This window comes from Drosophila erecta, unplaced genomic scaffold (assembly GCF_003286155.1).
Source record: "Drosophila erecta strain 14021-0224.00,06,07 unplaced genomic scaffold, DereRS2 tig00000021-arrow-pilon, whole genome shotgun sequence".
Lineage (NCBI taxonomy): Eukaryota > Metazoa > Arthropoda > Insecta > Diptera > Drosophilidae > Drosophila > Drosophila erecta.
Window position 1 is genome coordinate 20,473,480 of NW_020825198.1, and position 16,514 is coordinate 20,489,993.

General features: G+C 40.8%; 3 protein-coding genes and 1 pseudogene across 7 annotated transcripts; all 4 read left to right on the forward strand.

Annotated features, from left to right (window-relative positions):
* The first annotated feature begins 94 nt into the window (after positions 1-94).
* On the forward strand, positions 95-15,747 carry LOC6546054 (C2 domain-containing protein 3). 4 transcript variants are annotated; one of them, XM_015158628.2, is made up of 6 exons: positions 167-247; positions 327-1,275; positions 11,665-12,414; positions 13,598-14,043; positions 14,174-14,728; positions 14,789-15,747. In XM_015158628.2, the coding sequence occupies exons 2-6, from the start codon at positions 456-458 to the stop codon at positions 15,335-15,337; spliced, it is 3,120 nt and encodes a 1,039-aa protein (XP_015014114.2). In that variant the 5' UTR covers positions 167-247; positions 327-455; the 3' UTR covers positions 15,338-15,747. The 4 variants fall into 4 exon arrangements, with proteins under 4 accessions (XP_015014115.1, XP_026832502.1, XP_015014114.2 ...); XM_001973471.3 differs by lacking the exons at positions 167-247; positions 327-1,275 and adding an exon at positions 11,499-11,595; XM_015158629.2 differs by lacking the exons at positions 327-1,275; positions 11,665-12,414 and having other exon boundaries at positions 95-247.
* Positions 1,896-3,537, forward strand: LOC6545990 (hippocampus abundant transcript 1 protein). The gene has a single exon (XM_001973468.3). The coding sequence runs from the start codon at positions 1,920-1,922 to the stop codon at positions 3,507-3,509; it is 1,590 nt and encodes a 529-aa protein (XP_001973504.3). The 5' UTR covers positions 1,896-1,919; the 3' UTR covers positions 3,510-3,537.
* LOC6545991 lies at positions 5,579-7,222 on the forward strand (annotated as a pseudogene). The gene has a single exon (XR_003407656.1). The product of XR_003407656.1 is annotated as a hippocampus abundant transcript 1 protein (transcript).
* On the forward strand, positions 7,459-8,985 carry LOC6546053 (hippocampus abundant transcript-like protein 1). Its single transcript, XM_001973470.3, has one exon. The coding sequence runs from the start codon at positions 7,466-7,468 to the stop codon at positions 8,807-8,809; it is 1,344 nt and encodes a 447-aa protein (XP_001973506.3). The 5' UTR covers positions 7,459-7,465; the 3' UTR covers positions 8,810-8,985.
* Positions 15,748-16,514: the final 767 nt, after the last annotated feature.

Below are 16,514 nucleotides of genomic sequence, written 5' to 3' on the forward strand. Positions count from 1 at the left end.
AAAAAAAGCCAAAAGGCTGGAAAAGTTTGGTGACGGAAAATAGATTGGCAGGTCGACTTCCATTGGTATTTTTCAGTATTTTCTAAAGGTGGCATCGCTCCGGCAACTAAATCAAAACAAATGACATTGGCGTCAGCGGTGGCAACGCTTAGCCCGTCCGATTTTTCTTCCTTTGCGACCAGGAGCTTTTCTGCAGCAGTTTCCCCCGAAACTTACGCCCGTGCAGATTTATGGCCGGAAAATCATAGTACGGAAAATTCGATTTCCCAACTTTTCTGAGTCTGTGTGTGTGTGTTTGGTGTGTGTAAAGATTTTCAACTTTTCAGCTTGGCTAAGCGGTGGAAAAAAAATAAATCAGCAACAACACGAGCGCGCGCCCGCCTCTCTTTTCGCGTTTTTGTGCGTGTGTGCGTGAGAGTGAGTGTGATAATTATGGCAAAAGTGGCATAAAAATTATGATAGCGGAATTCCCACGGCCGACGACGAATGTGAATTGGGAAAATCGAAAAAGCAGGCAAAGCCAGGAGGCGGATAAATTGTCAAACGAGCGCTGCAAATCGATCAGCTGTGACGTCGACGGAGGCAGAAAGTTTGGCCAAAAGAAAAGGTCAAACAAGCAGCAGCAACAACAACTGCAGGCGGAAAGGGAAGAAGAGGAGAACAAGAAGCTCTGTCAAAAGCAAGGGGTAAAGGATAAGAAGAGTAAGAAGAAGAAGCTACCAAACGAGGAGGATAAGATTAAAAAACAAAAGGAAAGGAAACAGAGTAAGGAGAAGAAGCAGCAGCAGCAAAGGGCAAATAATAAAAAAAAGAAGCGGCATCAGCATCCCCGTGTACAGAGGAAAAAAAACCTTGCGTTATTTTTAGATTATTTACGGCAGCTTAGTGCCGCCGAAATCGAAATTGTCGCTGTCGAATCAGCCGGCTGCTGTGACGTCAGAGGAGCAGGCTGTCATCACGCTAACGGTAAACACGCCGCCCATAACGGCACTTGGAGCCATTTCGAGCATAAAACCAAAATTTATGCTCTATATCGTCACCTGGAGATCGGTGGCCCGCTCGAACAAGTGCAACAGCAACAGCAGCTGAGGGTCGGCCTACTCAAGACCCGGCTGCGCTTCGAGATGCTCTTTGCTGAGCCACCGCCCACCCAAGGCCACGCCCCCACCGCGCACGGTCACGATCATGCGGCCGATGATATGTCGGATGCGCCACCTGGCGGCGAGCCGGTGATCCCAATGCTGCAGGATCAGCAAAACAGCGAACTTATGGCAGGTGAGTCTAAACTACACATACTAATTTATTATTAAAAGGCTTAGCTCCAAACTCTACAACATAAGAAGGGTTTATTCCTACAATAATTAACAAATCCCAAGTGAAATATGTTGATCGCTTTTATAAATTTACATTTACATAACAAAGTTTTCAAGCCTATCTAAGAATATCTATCTATTATCATATCAAAAACCTAAAGGGATAAAAAACAAAAAATTTATGTAATGGGTATGTCATAGCCGACTCTAGAGCGCACTCTTGTTTTATATATGTTTTATATGTATATATAAGTTTTTGCTTTGCAAAAATGTCACTATTTATTCACAGTCAAATCTAACAGTCATAAAAATTGTTTTTGGTTTATCTTTAAAAAGTATATTCCTGCGCTACTTGTTTTGTACATCAAATCTATCTCTTTAAAACCGAGAAGTTTAATTTATAGTCATGTTTATAAAGCTTTAATATCTTTCAAGTGAAAACGATATATTTTTTAAAAACAAAATAGCCCCATTTTCGAGTGCCATTTTTTTTTTTAGTGCAGCAATAACTATATTTGCTATAAGACTGAGGCGTATAAATTGAATTTTAAACTGGAATTGTCAGGCTATTCTGGCGTTAGCTAGTTCGCGGACAAAACACTTATAATGGGGCAGTTGAAGTTTTTGAGACCCCTGCTGAAATTATTGGGTAATCGTTCTGGAATCGGAAAAGCAAGTGTTTGGCACGCGGGGATCGTTACGTTTATCCACTACTTCTCCTGGGGTCTTCTCACCGTGCCCTTCATCGAAAAACTCTCGGAATCGTTTGGAAATCGCGTCCTTCTCGTCGATGGACTAGTTTACGGAGCTCGAGGAATCCTGGGATTTCTGACCACACCTGTAATGGGCGCCATTTCTGATTTCCGTGGCCGAAAAGTGGTGATGTTGCTAGCTGTGGCCACCACTTACGCGCCAATTCCATTCATGATGTTGAAGAGCTGGTGGTTCTTCGCCATACTCACTGTGAGCTCCGTCTGTGGGAGCACTTACTCCGCTTCATTGGCCTATGCGGCGGATGTGACCAGTGTGGAGCATCGTTCAAAAGGATATGGCCATGTGGCGGCCAGTTACGGCGCTGGAATAGCTTTTTCGCCATCGTTGGGGAACTATTTGATGAAATTGTACGGGTCTGGATCAGTTGTTTTGATTGCTGCCATCACTGGCTTGATCAATATCTTGTTTATCATGTTTGCGGTGCCAGAGAGCTTAATTCTAAAGAGAAAAAAGGTGGTGTTGGATGAAATGAATGATAACAAGGTGGAGGACAAGGTAGTCGACATACAGCCAAAGGAAAAGAAAGACATGTTAAATGGAGAAGAGTTGAAAAACAATGTTTTAGCGAGCAAACCCAACCACAGCCTCTCACAGAATCTAGTCAGCAATAAAGAGCAGAACCAAAATTTCAACAAAGAAGAAGAAAACGTACACAGTGATTTAACTGAAATGGAGAAATATGATAATACCCCCTTAAACTCCTCCGATCTTTGGGAAGTGTTGCGTAAAAGTAGTAAGGATAAGAACCTGCTCGTGATATACCTCATAACATTCCTGTCCATTTGGCCCTTTGCGGGAGTGGATTCTACTGCGCCAGTATATCTGAAAACTCATTTGGGATTTGAATATGAGGAGGTGTCCATGATGTTGGGATTACTGTCTGTGCTGGCGATCATAACCAATCTTCTCCTGGGCTATATTATAAACATATTAGGGGGCAAGTGGTCGATCCGACTGGGATTATTACTTCTGCTATCGCAGTTGCTCTTCCTCGGATTTGGAACTCATCATTGGATGTACTGGTTAAGCGGTATTTTCGCCGCCTTTGCAACAATAATTTTTACTGCCTGTAATGCTGTTGCTTCCATCTATGCCAGTCCCGAAAATCAAGGGGCTGTACTGGGCATTATATCTGGAATAGAGTGCTTGAGCGAGGGTTTGGGACCTGCCCTTTTCGGAGTACTCTTCTTCATTTTCCAGGATGATGCGGAGAATAATCTTAAAGTTAAGTCACCAATTCCAATGCCCTTCGTCATAAGTGACATTGCCGTATTTGTGGCGGTCGTCTTGACATTTTTAATTAAAAAAAAAACTTTTGAAAAGGAGCCATTGATCTATAAGATCTCAGACGAGGCCACCGAAGATGAGCTAGAACCACTTACAAAAACAAAATTTAAAGATGACAAGATTTTGGCTATTTAAAACTAGATATAAATGATTACTATGACTCGGATTGTAATGAACGTAGCTTTAAATAATTGTAATTTAATTAAACGTTATATAAGTTTTCCGGCGAATTATCATTTTGTATTTAACCAATAAAAACGCTTATATCCGCTAATAAACGGCTAATATCGACTTTTTAAACATATAACATACATATAGAAGACATACAATTTCGAACCTGCTTTTCGGACTCCCCTTATCGAAACCTATCTGTTCCCCACAAAAAGAAGAACAATTGTGATTTTAGTTCAATTAAATCAAACAAAAACACCCCTTAACGAGGTAAAAACAAGTGACGATTGCACCATACAACATACAACAATTCTAATATTAATTTTTAGATCGAAAGATTATTTTGCACTTGACTTAAACAAACAAAACAATTTTTTTTTTAAATAAACTTTCGGTTTTTGGACCAAATACCGAGAAAGTGATATATCTCCCAAAGTAACTTCAAAACAAGAGAGAATGCTATAGTCGAGTTCCCCGACTATCAGATACCTGTTACTCAGCTAGTGAAACGGCGAACGAGAAATTTCAACATTTGCTGGAATATTGGTAGAAATTGGAAAACAATTTATGAAATTAAACCAAATTTATAATTTTTTCAAAAGTGTGCGCGTGACAGTTTTGTGTTGCTTATGAGTGTTAGAGTCGGCGTGGCAAAATATTTTTTGGCATATCGATAGAAATTTACATATACCAATATCAAAACATTTTCAAATGTGTGACAGTTTTGGGAGGTTGATGGGCGTGGCATAAAGTTTTTTGTCAAATCGATAGAAATTTACAAGACATATGGACAAATGAAATTACATATATCAAAATATTTTTTAACACTGTGGGCGTGGCAGTTTGCGGGCGTGGCAGTTTGCGGGCGTTAGAGTGGCTGTGGCAACATGCGTCCATGTCTTTGTATTCCTTCCTCTTTCACTTTCTAGCTTTAATAGTTCCTGGTATCATACGGACGGATGTCCTTCTGGACTTGGCAAGATCGACACGGCTATTGATCCTGATCAAGAATATAGTCAACTTTATATTCTTCGTTCTACCTGTTTCATACTTTTCAACGAATCTAGTATACCCTTTTACTCAACGAGTAAGAAGTATAATAAATCATTTAAGTCGTTTTCAAGCAAAATGTGAGAACAGGCAAATATTTTTTCCATAACTGTTGACTTGCGGTATTAGGACAAAACACACTAGAAAGCTGAGATAGCATTTGAAAACAACAGAACAAAATTTCTATCGACCAATAGTACAGGTCTTAGTTTGAGGGGGTTTAAGGGCTATGGTTACAAAACAATTGATTTTACCATTTTACCTACCATATACAATGCATTTTAAACTTTTTTCCAGCTGATTAACAGGTATCTGATAGTCGAGAAAGTCGACTATAGCATTTTCTCTATTGTTATAGATTTAATATTTATAATATGGTCATATATTTTAATGTAGAACAGAAAATTTTTAAATTTGAGAGCTGGTTTAGCTTTAGGAAAATTACACTATTTATTCACAGTCAGACGGCAATTCCTAAACCATATTTAAGGCACGAAAATATGTTAAATAATTGTTTATGGTTTTCCCTTAAAAAGTTTCTAAATGTGATGACTTTACATTTAAAAAAAAACTTGCTCTCCTTTTTTGTTTCAAATAATATATTATTTGTTACTTATAAATGGGGACCCAATGTTTTTATTCTCACTATCAAGAGAGGGAAATGTTTGTTAGCTGGGATGAATAATGTAAATATATTCAATACAATTTTTTGAAATCTAGTTTAAAATAAACTAAAATTGATTAATCATAATCGATAATGGTTTGTTGTGTACATTACATTTATTCTATTAAAACCAAGGAGCTTAATTTATATTCTAAACATGAATGTTAAAAGCTGCAATATCTTACAAGTGAAAACGATATATTTCTTAAAAGTTGTAATAGCCCCATTTTCGAATACCATTTTTTTTCTAGTGCAGCAATAACTATATTTGCTATAAGACTGAGACGTATAAATTGAATTTTAAACTGGAGTTGTCAGGCTATTCTGGTGTTAGCTAGTTCGCGGACAAAACACTTATAATGGGGCAGTTGAAGTTTTTGAGACCCCTGCTGAAATTATTGGGTAATCGTTTTGGAATCGGAAAAGCAAGTGTTTGGCACGCGGGGATCGTTACGTTTATCCACTACTTCTCTTGGGGTCTTCTCACCGTGCCCTTCATCGAAAAACTCTCGGAATCGTTTGGAAATCGCGTCCTTCTCGTCGATGGACTAGTTTACGGAGTTAGAGGAATCCTGGGATTTCTGACCACACCTGTAATGGGCGCCATTTCTGATTTCCGTGGCCGAAAAGTGGTGATGTTGCTAGCTGTGGCCACCACTTACGCGCCAATTCCATTCATGATGTTGAAGAGCTGGTGGTTCTTCGCCATACTCACTGTGAGCTCCGTCTGTGGGAGCACTTACTCCGCTTCATTGGCCTATGCGGCGGATGTGACCAGTGTGGAGCATCGTTCAAAAGGATATGGCCATGTGGCGGCCAGTTACGGCGCTGGAATAGCTTTTTCGCCATCGTTGGGGAACTATTTGATGAAATTGTACGGGTCTGGATCAGTTGTTTTGATTGCTGCCATCACTGGCTTGATCAATATCTTGTTTATCATGTTTGCGGTGCCAGAGAGCTTAATTCTAAAGAGAAAAAAGGTTGTGTTGGATGAAATGAATGATAACAAGGTGGAGGACAAGGTAGTCGACATACAGCCAAAGGAAAAGAAAGACATGTTAAATGGAGAAGAAGAGTTGAAAAACAATGTTTTAGCGAGCAAACCCAACCACAGCCTCTCACAGAATCTAGTCAGCAATAAAGAGCAGAACCAAAATTTCAACACAGAAGAAGAAAACGTACACAGTGATTTAACTGAAATGGAGAAATATGATAATACCCCCTTAAACTCCTCCGATCTTTGGGAAGTGTTGCGTAAAAGTAGTAAGGATAAGAACCTGCTCGTGATATACCTCATAACATTCCTGTCCATTTGGCCCTTTGCGGGAGTGGATTCTACTGCGCCAGTATATCTGAAAACTCATTTGGGATTTGAATATGAGGAGGTGTCCATGATGTTGGCATTACTGTCTGTGCTGGCGATCATAACCAATCTTCTTTTGGGCTATATTATAAACATATTAGGGGGCAAGTGGTCGATCCGACTGGGATTATTTCTTCTGCTATCAGAGTTGCTCTTCTTCGGATTTGGAACTCATCATTGGATGTACTGGCTAAGCTGTATTTTCGCCGCCTTTGCAACAATAATTCTTATTGCCTGTAATGCGGTTGCTTCCATCTATGCCAGTCCCGAAAATCAAGGGGCTGTACTGGGCATTATTTCTGGAATCGAGTGCTTGAGCGAGGGTTTGGGACCTGCCTTTTTCGGAGTACTCTTCTTCATTTTCCAGGATGATTCGGAGAATAATCTCAAAGTTAACTCACCAATTCGAATGCCCTTCGTCATAGGTGCCATTAGTGTATTTGTGGCAATCTTTTTGAGCGGTTTCATTCTGAAGGTTTCCCTTAAAAAGGAAGATGCTAGAACCTCTAACATAAACAATCCTTGAATGGGATAAAATAGGGATAATTAAGATTGTAGAGAACGTAGGTTTAAGTAAATTGTAATTTAAATAATTTTTATTAAAATCCAACCAATTTAAAATCTCGATAATTTTGGATTTGCGGCAAATATCGAACATGTGGAAAGCGTCAAGCTATTATACCATTTTAGGACTCACCGTATCATTAACTATTAAAGGTACTACTATCTCCACTAAAAGGTATTAGCTACGCTGGAAGACCATACAAATTGTAATTTCAGTTCAACTGAATTTTCAAACTGACGAACCTAGTATTCTCTATGTTGTACTCCCAAGGTATACATATGTTCAAGATCGGTCTGAAAAAATTACTCGTATCGCTGGCCTCCATTTCGGGAATTGGAAAGCCAAGTGTTAGACACATACTAGTAGTTGTTTTTCTGGAATACTTCGCCTGGGGCTTGCTGACAATGCCGATGATAAGCACTTTAAAAGAAACCTTCCCAGACCACACGTTTCTAATGAACGGATTGGTCATGGGTGTCAAGGGAATACTATCGTTTCTATCGGCGCCCATGATCGGAGCGTTATCGGATATATATGGGCGAAAGCTGCTGCTCCTTATAACAGTGTTCTTCACTTGTTTACCCATACCTATGATGACCATCGGAAACTGGTGGTTCTTTGTGATCAGTTCGATCAGTGGAGTTTTGGGCGTTAGCTTCTCCGTTGTTTTTGCCTATGTGGCGGATGTTACCACAAAGGAAGAACGCTCTAGATCCTATGGATTGGTATCGGCCACTTTCGCAGCCAGTATGGTGATCGCCCCAGCTTTGGGCAATCTCATAATGGATCTTTACGGAATAAATACTGTGGTGTTAATAGCGACTTTGGTCTCCATAACGAACGTGATGTTTGTACTTCTGGCTATTCCCGAAAGTTTACTAAGAAACGTAAGATCCACTGGACTAAGCTGGAAACAAGCGGATCCCTTTCTAACCCTACGAAGAGTAGGTTCGGATCCCAATATCCTGCTATTGTGCATAGTGGTGTTCATGTTTCTACTTCCCGAAGCTGGGGAATATTCCAGTGTACCAGCCTATCTGAAACTAACAATGGAATTTGATTTTATGGAACTCTCCACGTTGGTGGCTTCAATTGCCATATTAAGCATTTTGATAAACGTGACTTTGGGATCTATAGTGAAAGCATTGGGTGCCAAGAAAGTTATAATACTGGGATTAATTCTGGAACTGCTGCAACTTATACTGTACGCCATAGGACACGAAAAGTGGCAAATGTGGCTGGCTGGAATTGTAGCTGCCCTAAGTTCCATCACTTTTCCGGCCGTGAGTTTTTATTTATCCCTCTACACGGATAGCGAAACTCAGGGAGCAGTCCAGGGAATGATCTCGGGAATGTCGGGATTATGCAATGGACTTGGACCCGCCCTGTTCGGTATCGTATTCTACCTATCCGACATGGATTTGAGTGAAGATCGGATTTTGATAGAGAGTGTAAGTGGAGATCGCACTGTGGCCGGTCCCTTTATGCTTGGAGCTATCTCTGTGCTTATAAGCATTCTGTTGGCATCGTATATCCCAGAAGAAAATGCTGCCAAGGGAAAGAGAGGGGAATTTTCCGCCCTGAAGTATATCATTGAAATGGAGGAGGCGTCGATTTTATAGCTCAAACAAATCTTTATTTAGCTTAAAATTTGAAGTTTGTTATAATTTTAGAAGCAAAGCCGTGAAATAAATAAATTGTAAAACATTAGGAACTATTTTCAGTAGGCAATGAAAATCCAAACTGAATGAATGGAATAAAAATGTTTCGAAAGGTCTTCCTAATATTCCATTTCTTAGCTTGCATATTGTTTTTGTTTCATAATAAGGAAAATATTTGTGCATTTGTGAATTATTGGGTTAAAGTTTAAACGCTATGTCTGTCAAACATTGTCTTTATTTAATCAGCCACTTTGATACAGTCAGTCGACGACCGCGTCTGTTTATTTTGGTTTTTGTTTTCTAATTTCCTTGACATTTCCCTGCTATTTATTTATACATTTCTATTTTGCTTTTCCTATTTGTTTAGAAGCAGAACATTCACGGCAGTTTGTTGACTCTTACGCAACAGTCTGGCTTTTTGTTTGTTTTGCCCATCAACATTGTCCAATCAGTAGCAAAAGAGATGACCAAAAGATAATTTATTAACAACAATTGCAGAAACCCATAAATAGACCAAGCTGCCCTGAAATCCCACCCATATATTTCCCCATCACTTGGCAAACGAGCGTTCCTGTTTGGCAGATGTATTCCCTCGGTTATTTTCTGTTTTTATTTTGGTTTTGTTCAAACACAGGCAAAGCCAAAAACTTTCCATTTGAAAATGCGAGAATCCCATTTGGACGTATCTATGTAAAACCAACCAAATCCAGCCATAAAATTCAGAAAATAGTGTGGTTATACTTCAGTCTACAACTGAACGTGTTTTAACACGTGCTGGCAAAAACGATTCTCTTACTCTCTTAGGGACCTGAGAATATGGGGAGAATGTGAGAAAGAGTCTCACAGGCGCCGACTGGGTGAATATGTAGTTAACAGGGGTGCAGGGGCGGATCGAGTTGAACAAGGGTGTCCATAGGTACAATTTTGTAGTGCAATAGGTACTATAAAAATTTAATTATCTTGTTAGCTAATCATTTGAATTATTATCTTTTAATTATTTATCTTTGGTTTATTTATTTATGCATAATTTAAATAAAATTTATTTAAATTATTTATTTATATAAATTATTATTTATATATAAAATTTATTTAAATTATTTAAATTTATTAAAATCAAATTTGGCTGATTTATGCATAAATGTACCCAATAAATTAAAGACACCTAAACCTCTTTGGTTGATCTTTGGTGCTAAGATATAAACAGGTTTTTTGTATTTTAGTTGAGAGAAAATGCCCCACCATTTAGATCCCCTTCAGAATAATCCGCCCGCTTGCAAAATATCGGTGACACATAACTTTTATCTCGCTATGTTTGTTTTGTATCTCGCTTTTGTTGGCTTTCAAATAAATGCCTCCTTTTAGGTTTTTTCAGCCGCGTCTGGGATTTCTGCCATTGGCCTTCAATTCCGATTCTTCGGCGAGCACTATCAGCCAGTCATACAAATGTATGGAACATATGCTCACACGAACCCGGCAACCAGCCGACTCGCACATGTACATACATATATAAAAAGCGAAACTATTCCGTGATTCAAGAGAGAAATGCTTTGTTGCTACACGGGGAGAAATATTGGGGTGGAAGCAACGGGTCGAGATCGATAAGCCTTGGCTTGATAAGACGTCTGCGCCACCCAGTCCCCCTTCCCATTTCACTACTCTGCTAAATGCGATGCGAATTTCTATGGGTTTTAATTAGCGTTGCGAATGTCTGATGACCGGCAAAACGGGGAAGCGTTAGTTACGAGTTTAAAGCCACTTTCTGACTAATCCTACAAATGCTACTGTACGCAATCTTCAATCCGCGTCTGGAGCGCAGTATTATGTCACTAAACTGGCATCGGACGTCTCTTATCAATTATCTTGGAGCCAATCGAAAATTAAGCGCGTTACCAGGCGGAGAAATCGGTAAGAGATTTTCCCGCTGACCGATAACACCTTGACCTTTTCCTATATAGACGACTTGGAGTATAAAATGGCCTCGCATCTGATGGAAATTTTTTCCTCTTGCCAGTGAACTTTGCCAATGTCGGCGAATTTATGCAAAAAATATATTTGGGTCTGACTTTGCCTTTTGCTTATGCTGAAAGAGAATCGACCAATTGTGAGTGAGGTTGAGATACCCTTCAAAGACGCTTGTTGACTATCTAAAAACTATGTAGAAATATGAAGACTACAAAGAATGTAGAAAACGATTAGTTGTAAAACGGAAAGCTGGAACATTTCGACTATTATAACAAGAAATTAACCAAAAAAGTTTTATTTAGGGTGCATCATACAAAAGGTTAAAACTAATTTGTAGTTACCCATAGCGACTTTGTTTTAAACTAATATTTGCGAAAAATGGATTATTACATTTATTATTAGACATTTGGATTAGACACATGTAAACATATTACTTGTCATTATTTTGAAAATTTATTCGGGATTTCATTATTAATTCTAATTCTTTTTTTTGGTTGTAAATATGTTCCTTTTATAGAACTAAATTCAAAAGCTAAAGTTAAGGTATCCATGGTGCGTTTTTTTTTTTCAAACCCGATTCCCATGTGATGGAGTGATAGGCGAACACGTGAGAGAGCGGGAGAAGTATGGAGCAAAGCATAGAACGCGATTGCTGGGGCTCCTCTTTCTGCGTTTTAGTACTTCTCTTTATACCGGCTTTTCGAATCTCTCACGCAAAGAGGCCTTCATTTGGCAAGCTCACATCGTGGAGATCGGATCGCATTAATTCCCCTGCTTAAAAGCCTGTAAATTTGCAAACATGTCCGTTTCTAAGCAATATAAGTAACGATTGCATATACTTCTGCTTATTACAGGCACCGCCAGCAACGTAGAGCTAATGGAGGCCATGAAGAAACTAGATGCGGACCTGGTGGCTCTTTTCGCCACCGCTGCCTCCGCCGAGCCCCTTAAGATTAAGAAACAGCAGCAGGTCCTGTGGCCGGAAGCCGAGTCGGAGCAAATCGCCCAGGATTCGGAGGAGGATGAGCTGGTGATGACACCGGAGCTCTTCCGCAGCTGCAACGCCTTGCAGCTCCACTTGGAGGCACTGACATTGCAGCCGGAGGGAACCCAACGCATGGAACTGGTTCAAAACGAAGTGAGACCCATTTTCACCGTGGAGTGCCAGCTGTCGAGAGACTTGATCCGGAAAGTGCCGCGCCAATCGATGTTCCACATCATGCAGTTCGAGTCGGAGAAGTTCCAGAGTCTGACCCAATGCACCCGTTTCGGGCAGACGGCTCAGCGCCAGGTCGATATGGAGGATAAGACCCTACAGGATCCGGATCAGAGTGCTGGCCATGTAGACATCACGGTTTGGTGGCGCGAGCCCGGCACCTGTCTCAACGAAATGCTCGGCATGGGTCGCCTGGAACTCAGGGAGCTCTACAAGGCATCCCTGTTGGAGCAGTGCAAGTGCATTGCCATTCGGCGTCGCGACGTCCACCTGGGTAGCGTGTATTTGAAGATCAGTCTGCTCCAGAATTTGAATGCTAGCCCGGAGCAGCAGCAGCAACAGCAGCAGCAACCGGGCCAAAAGAACGAAAGTGGAAACAAGGCAGCAGGTGAATATATATGACTAATGTCGTGTGGTCGCCAATCGCAAGAACCATTGATTCTTGGGCCCCCAAATCGAATACATCTGATACTAGCTAAGCCACACGACTACAGCCACAGCAACTACCAATTGTACCACCAACAAGAACAGCAAATGCTATACCAATACCAAATCTACACGAGCCGCCCACAACCACGCCCACGCCTCCTGCACTTACTCTATACATTATTGATTGCCGTTATCCAAGTGCTGCCCATCATTCTGTCAATAAATACTTTTCATTTTCAAAAAAGAAAGCAAAACAAAACAAAAAACAACCAACAAAATCAAAAACAACAAATCTGTTTCGTGTTTTATGTTTTCTCTACCCCAGCTATATTTTTAAATCATACATTTTGTTTTCCAACAGCTTTTGTTTGTGACCGTCGAGCACAGAGGGTTATGATTTTTCATAGGTTAGGTTAATACTGTACATGGTATTATTATAGTATTGGGGAAAACTAGAAATTTTTAGCAAATTACATGAACTGACTTTCGTCAGAAACGCGGATGTTACATTTGTTTAAAGTCTTAAAAGTGTTAAAAGATTTATCGATTTTTGGACCAGGCCACATAATTTATTATTATTCATATTATTTATACATTAAATAGTTGTTCTAAACGCTTTAAACATTATTTTTAAATTGCTTAGTCATTTCTTAAACTTGAAGAATTTTGGAAAAATTTTAATCGTTTCTTTGCTGTGTTTTTAATCCAATGATTACTATCCTATAATTTGCATCACACATTGCGCACTCAGCCCACCGCTTAAAATGCCTAAATATCTGCCAGATCTGAGATCTATTGGAGGTCTATTTTTAGCCCAACCGATTCCAGTATCTGGCAAGTTGTCAGTTGTCCGCTTGTGGTGCACGCGATATTACCGATTTCACCCGGTTTTACCCGCTTGCCGCCGCAATTTCTTGTTCTGCTTGAATCGATTTTCGAGTCCGATTTGCTGTCTGTTGTCAAGGCGATAAGCACCGGATCGAAGATCGCCGCTGATTCAGTTTTTGAAGCTTGCTTAATTCGAATCTGCGGGTTCAAGGTCCGCTGAACGACATTGAACTCTGATTAATGCCACCATGCATGGTCTACTATCTTAAGTATAGACTACATTACTAATCCTACTTGTTTTAAAAATTTTCCAGTTAACTGCAACTCGAAGGCCGTTGTAACGCCCCCTCAGCCGCCGGCGCCGCCACCTCCTCCGCCCAAAGCTAACAATAACAATAAAGCCATCTTGGAGTGCGTCAATTTCATGGCGGAGACCAATAAAGTCCGTCTTCTCAGGGGTTATCTCTACGCCGGGGAGCTGCGTCAATTAACGGCGGGTAATAAGACCGCCTGCCAGGAGCTATCGCTTCAGCCCTTCTGGCAGGCGCAGCCACTGCTGGCCAAGATCAGCGATGCAGGATCCTTCGAGCTGCAGGAGCAGTTTGCCATCATCAATGATGAGCGCTTCCTGCAGAGCGTCGAGCGGCAGCAGCTGGTCATGGAGCTGCGTCCCTTGGGTGCAGTCGTACGACTCCCGCTGCACCAGTTCTTCATCGCGTACAGAGACTCCAGCATCACAAATCACCTGTGCAAGGGAAAGGTGTGATTACTGAATAAACCCTAATTAATAAGCCTTAATTATTATTTCTGGTTTATATTTAAATTTGTTAATACGGCATACCTTGATTTAAATATTTCATTTGCTTTTAACTTTATTTTATGTCCTACAGCTACCAGTGATTTCCATCGATGGCTGGGCACCCATTGTCAGTGCTGAGAACCAGACACCTCTGGGTGAGCTCAAGGTGCTCCTGGCCATTGGAAGTGAGTCGCAGATTGCTCAACTGAAGCAGCAGCGTGGCTTCGACCATGACAACAACCAAGTGCCGGCTCCAAGTAGGACCACCGACTTACTTGACATGCTTCAAAATGCCATCGCAGCTCCAACGCCGAGTATCTCAGCTCCAGTAATGCCGCCACCACCGGCTCCTTTAGCGCCCAGTACCTTCAGCTTCCAATTGCGCATCGTGGGAGCTGCTGGGCTGCCTCTAAATCCTGGCTATGGGAAATCGAAGAAGCAAGTCAAACGCCAGTCGGCAGCCAAGCGATTCCCGCCCAATGACCCTCCCAACACCTATGTGACCTTCCAGGCCATCAATTGCAATAGTCAGACCTACAAGTCACACGAAGGATTGGTCTTTGCCACACCAGTTTTCCCCAGATCTACCAAGCCCCAGTGGCTCAGCAAGTTCCGGGTGGACGTCAGCCGCGATTATCGCAGTAATGTAAGGCTTTAAAGAACCTTTTCTAAGAGATTGTCTAATCTTACCATTTTTCCTTTGCAGCCCCAGAAGCTTTTCATTCTAAAGCTGTGGAAGAAGGCAACTGTTAGCCCAAACGGCACCACAGAGCCTTCGCCCCATGAAGATGCCATAATAGGATTCGCTGCACTAAATCTAAACCAGAAACAAGCGGGTGGAGGCTTTCCCAGCGGATGGCATAACATAGTAGACTTTAATGGACGGGTGACTGGGGGAATCGAGGCGCACGTGGAGCCCATATCGCCCAGTGTGGATACCGTTATTGATCAGTTCGAGAAGTCAATGGAACTGGGCCACTTGCAGTTGGGGCAGGCCATCAAGCGCAAATACACGGAGCTGGAGGAAATATCGCAGAGATTGCGATCTCGGCTGGTGGATGTCACGGGGGAAAGGCTAAAGTTCCCGGAATTTGATGTCGACTCCGCATTGGACAGTTGGCAACAGGAGGGAGATGACGATGATTTGGCGGAGGATTTCGAACGTTCCCTTCGCACTCCCACGCCCCCTGGCTCACCTACGCCCTCCACCAGCACCGCCGCACAAAATCTCAGAAACTCCAATGGCCAGGAATAGCCCAGGGCCAAAAGTCAGTTAAGCATATTTTTTCTTCTCTCCGCATCTCGATGTCGTCTCTGATATTGGCTCAAATGGTAGCTATAGTTAACCATCTAGATGTAGGCTATATATATAATACGCGGATCTTAATCTGATATTATGCTGTACTTAAATTGGCATCCCATTTTTGCCTCGATTCACCGTCTTATGGCTGTCTATATAGCATAAAATCAAAGCTAGCAACGATCACCCAGCGATCGTTTCATTGAGTTACAAATCGTCGATTGAATATTGTTTTAAGTCACGAGGATTTTCCCCAGCAACCACACGGAATATGTATTAGTTTCGGAACTGTGTTAATCACCTAAGTATCTAGACACTATTACCTAATACAAATTTAAATAAAATAACAAATGCTAAAGCAACTCAAATTTGTTAGCTGTTGATTTCCATTAATTCAAAACCAATTACTTTCTGAATTTATATAGGTCCGAAGTTTGGGTTTCTTACTGCATTCGCTTGGTAATTGACAACCCCAAGGATAAATTGTCAACTAACTAAATCTAAAAGCTTAAATTCACTGCTGACTAAATCAAATATTGATGGCAAAGACCTGTTGACAAATAAAGCCTTTCTCGCTTTATATATAGGCAGGTAAAGCCCTTATGTGAAAGTTTGATAATGCAAACAAATACACATCTAGCGATTAAAATACCTTTTAGCATTTCCCTGAAAATGAGATCATACTTTTCAGAAATAGTAGACTACTTAATCCGTCTAGGATTGGGAAATTCTCAACATTTTCTAAGCCACTATTTCAATCCCTTGAAATCCACAAAAGACAAACTCTAATGTTTTCAGGTTTTCTTTTAAATAGATATTGAAAAATATTTTAATATAAAAAATCATTACAACTAATCCGTTTTTTTTTTGTTTTGTGGGGATAACCCCTCCCTCACATTATATATAAACTTATGTTGGTTTGCCATATTGGGGTTTTTTTTCGGTTTTCTTATATGCTTATTAAATCAAAACATTTGACGATTGTTCAACAAAAAGTACGACCAGGATACAGTACGATTCAACTACAATATGTCTACAAATGTTTATGGATGTTCTATATGAAGTATGATGATGAAATTGAAATTCTTAACACGAAGTTTCACGTACATTTGTATTGGATATAATGTACGGT

Excerpts from the sequence above, each read along its gene's own strand:
- LOC6545990 (XM_001973468.3), top strand. The coding sequence starts at position 1,920 with ATGGGGCAGTTGAAGTTTTTGAGACCCCTGCTGAAATTATTGGGTAAT.
- LOC6546054 (XM_015158628.2), top strand. The coding sequence starts at position 456 with ATGATAGCGGAATTCCCACGGCCGACGACGAATGTGAATTGGGAAAAT. Across the intron at positions 12,415-13,597 it reads AAGTGGAAACAAGGCAGCAG|TTAACTGCAACTCGAAGGCC; the intron begins GTGAATATATAT and ends AAAATTTTCCAG. Across the intron at positions 14,729-14,788 it reads GCCGCGATTATCGCAGTAAT|CCCCAGAAGCTTTTCATTCT; the intron begins GTAAGGCTTTAA and ends TTTCCTTTGCAG.
- LOC6546053 (XM_001973470.3), top strand. The coding sequence starts at position 7,466 with ATGTTCAAGATCGGTCTGAAAAAATTACTCGTATCGCTGGCCTCCATT.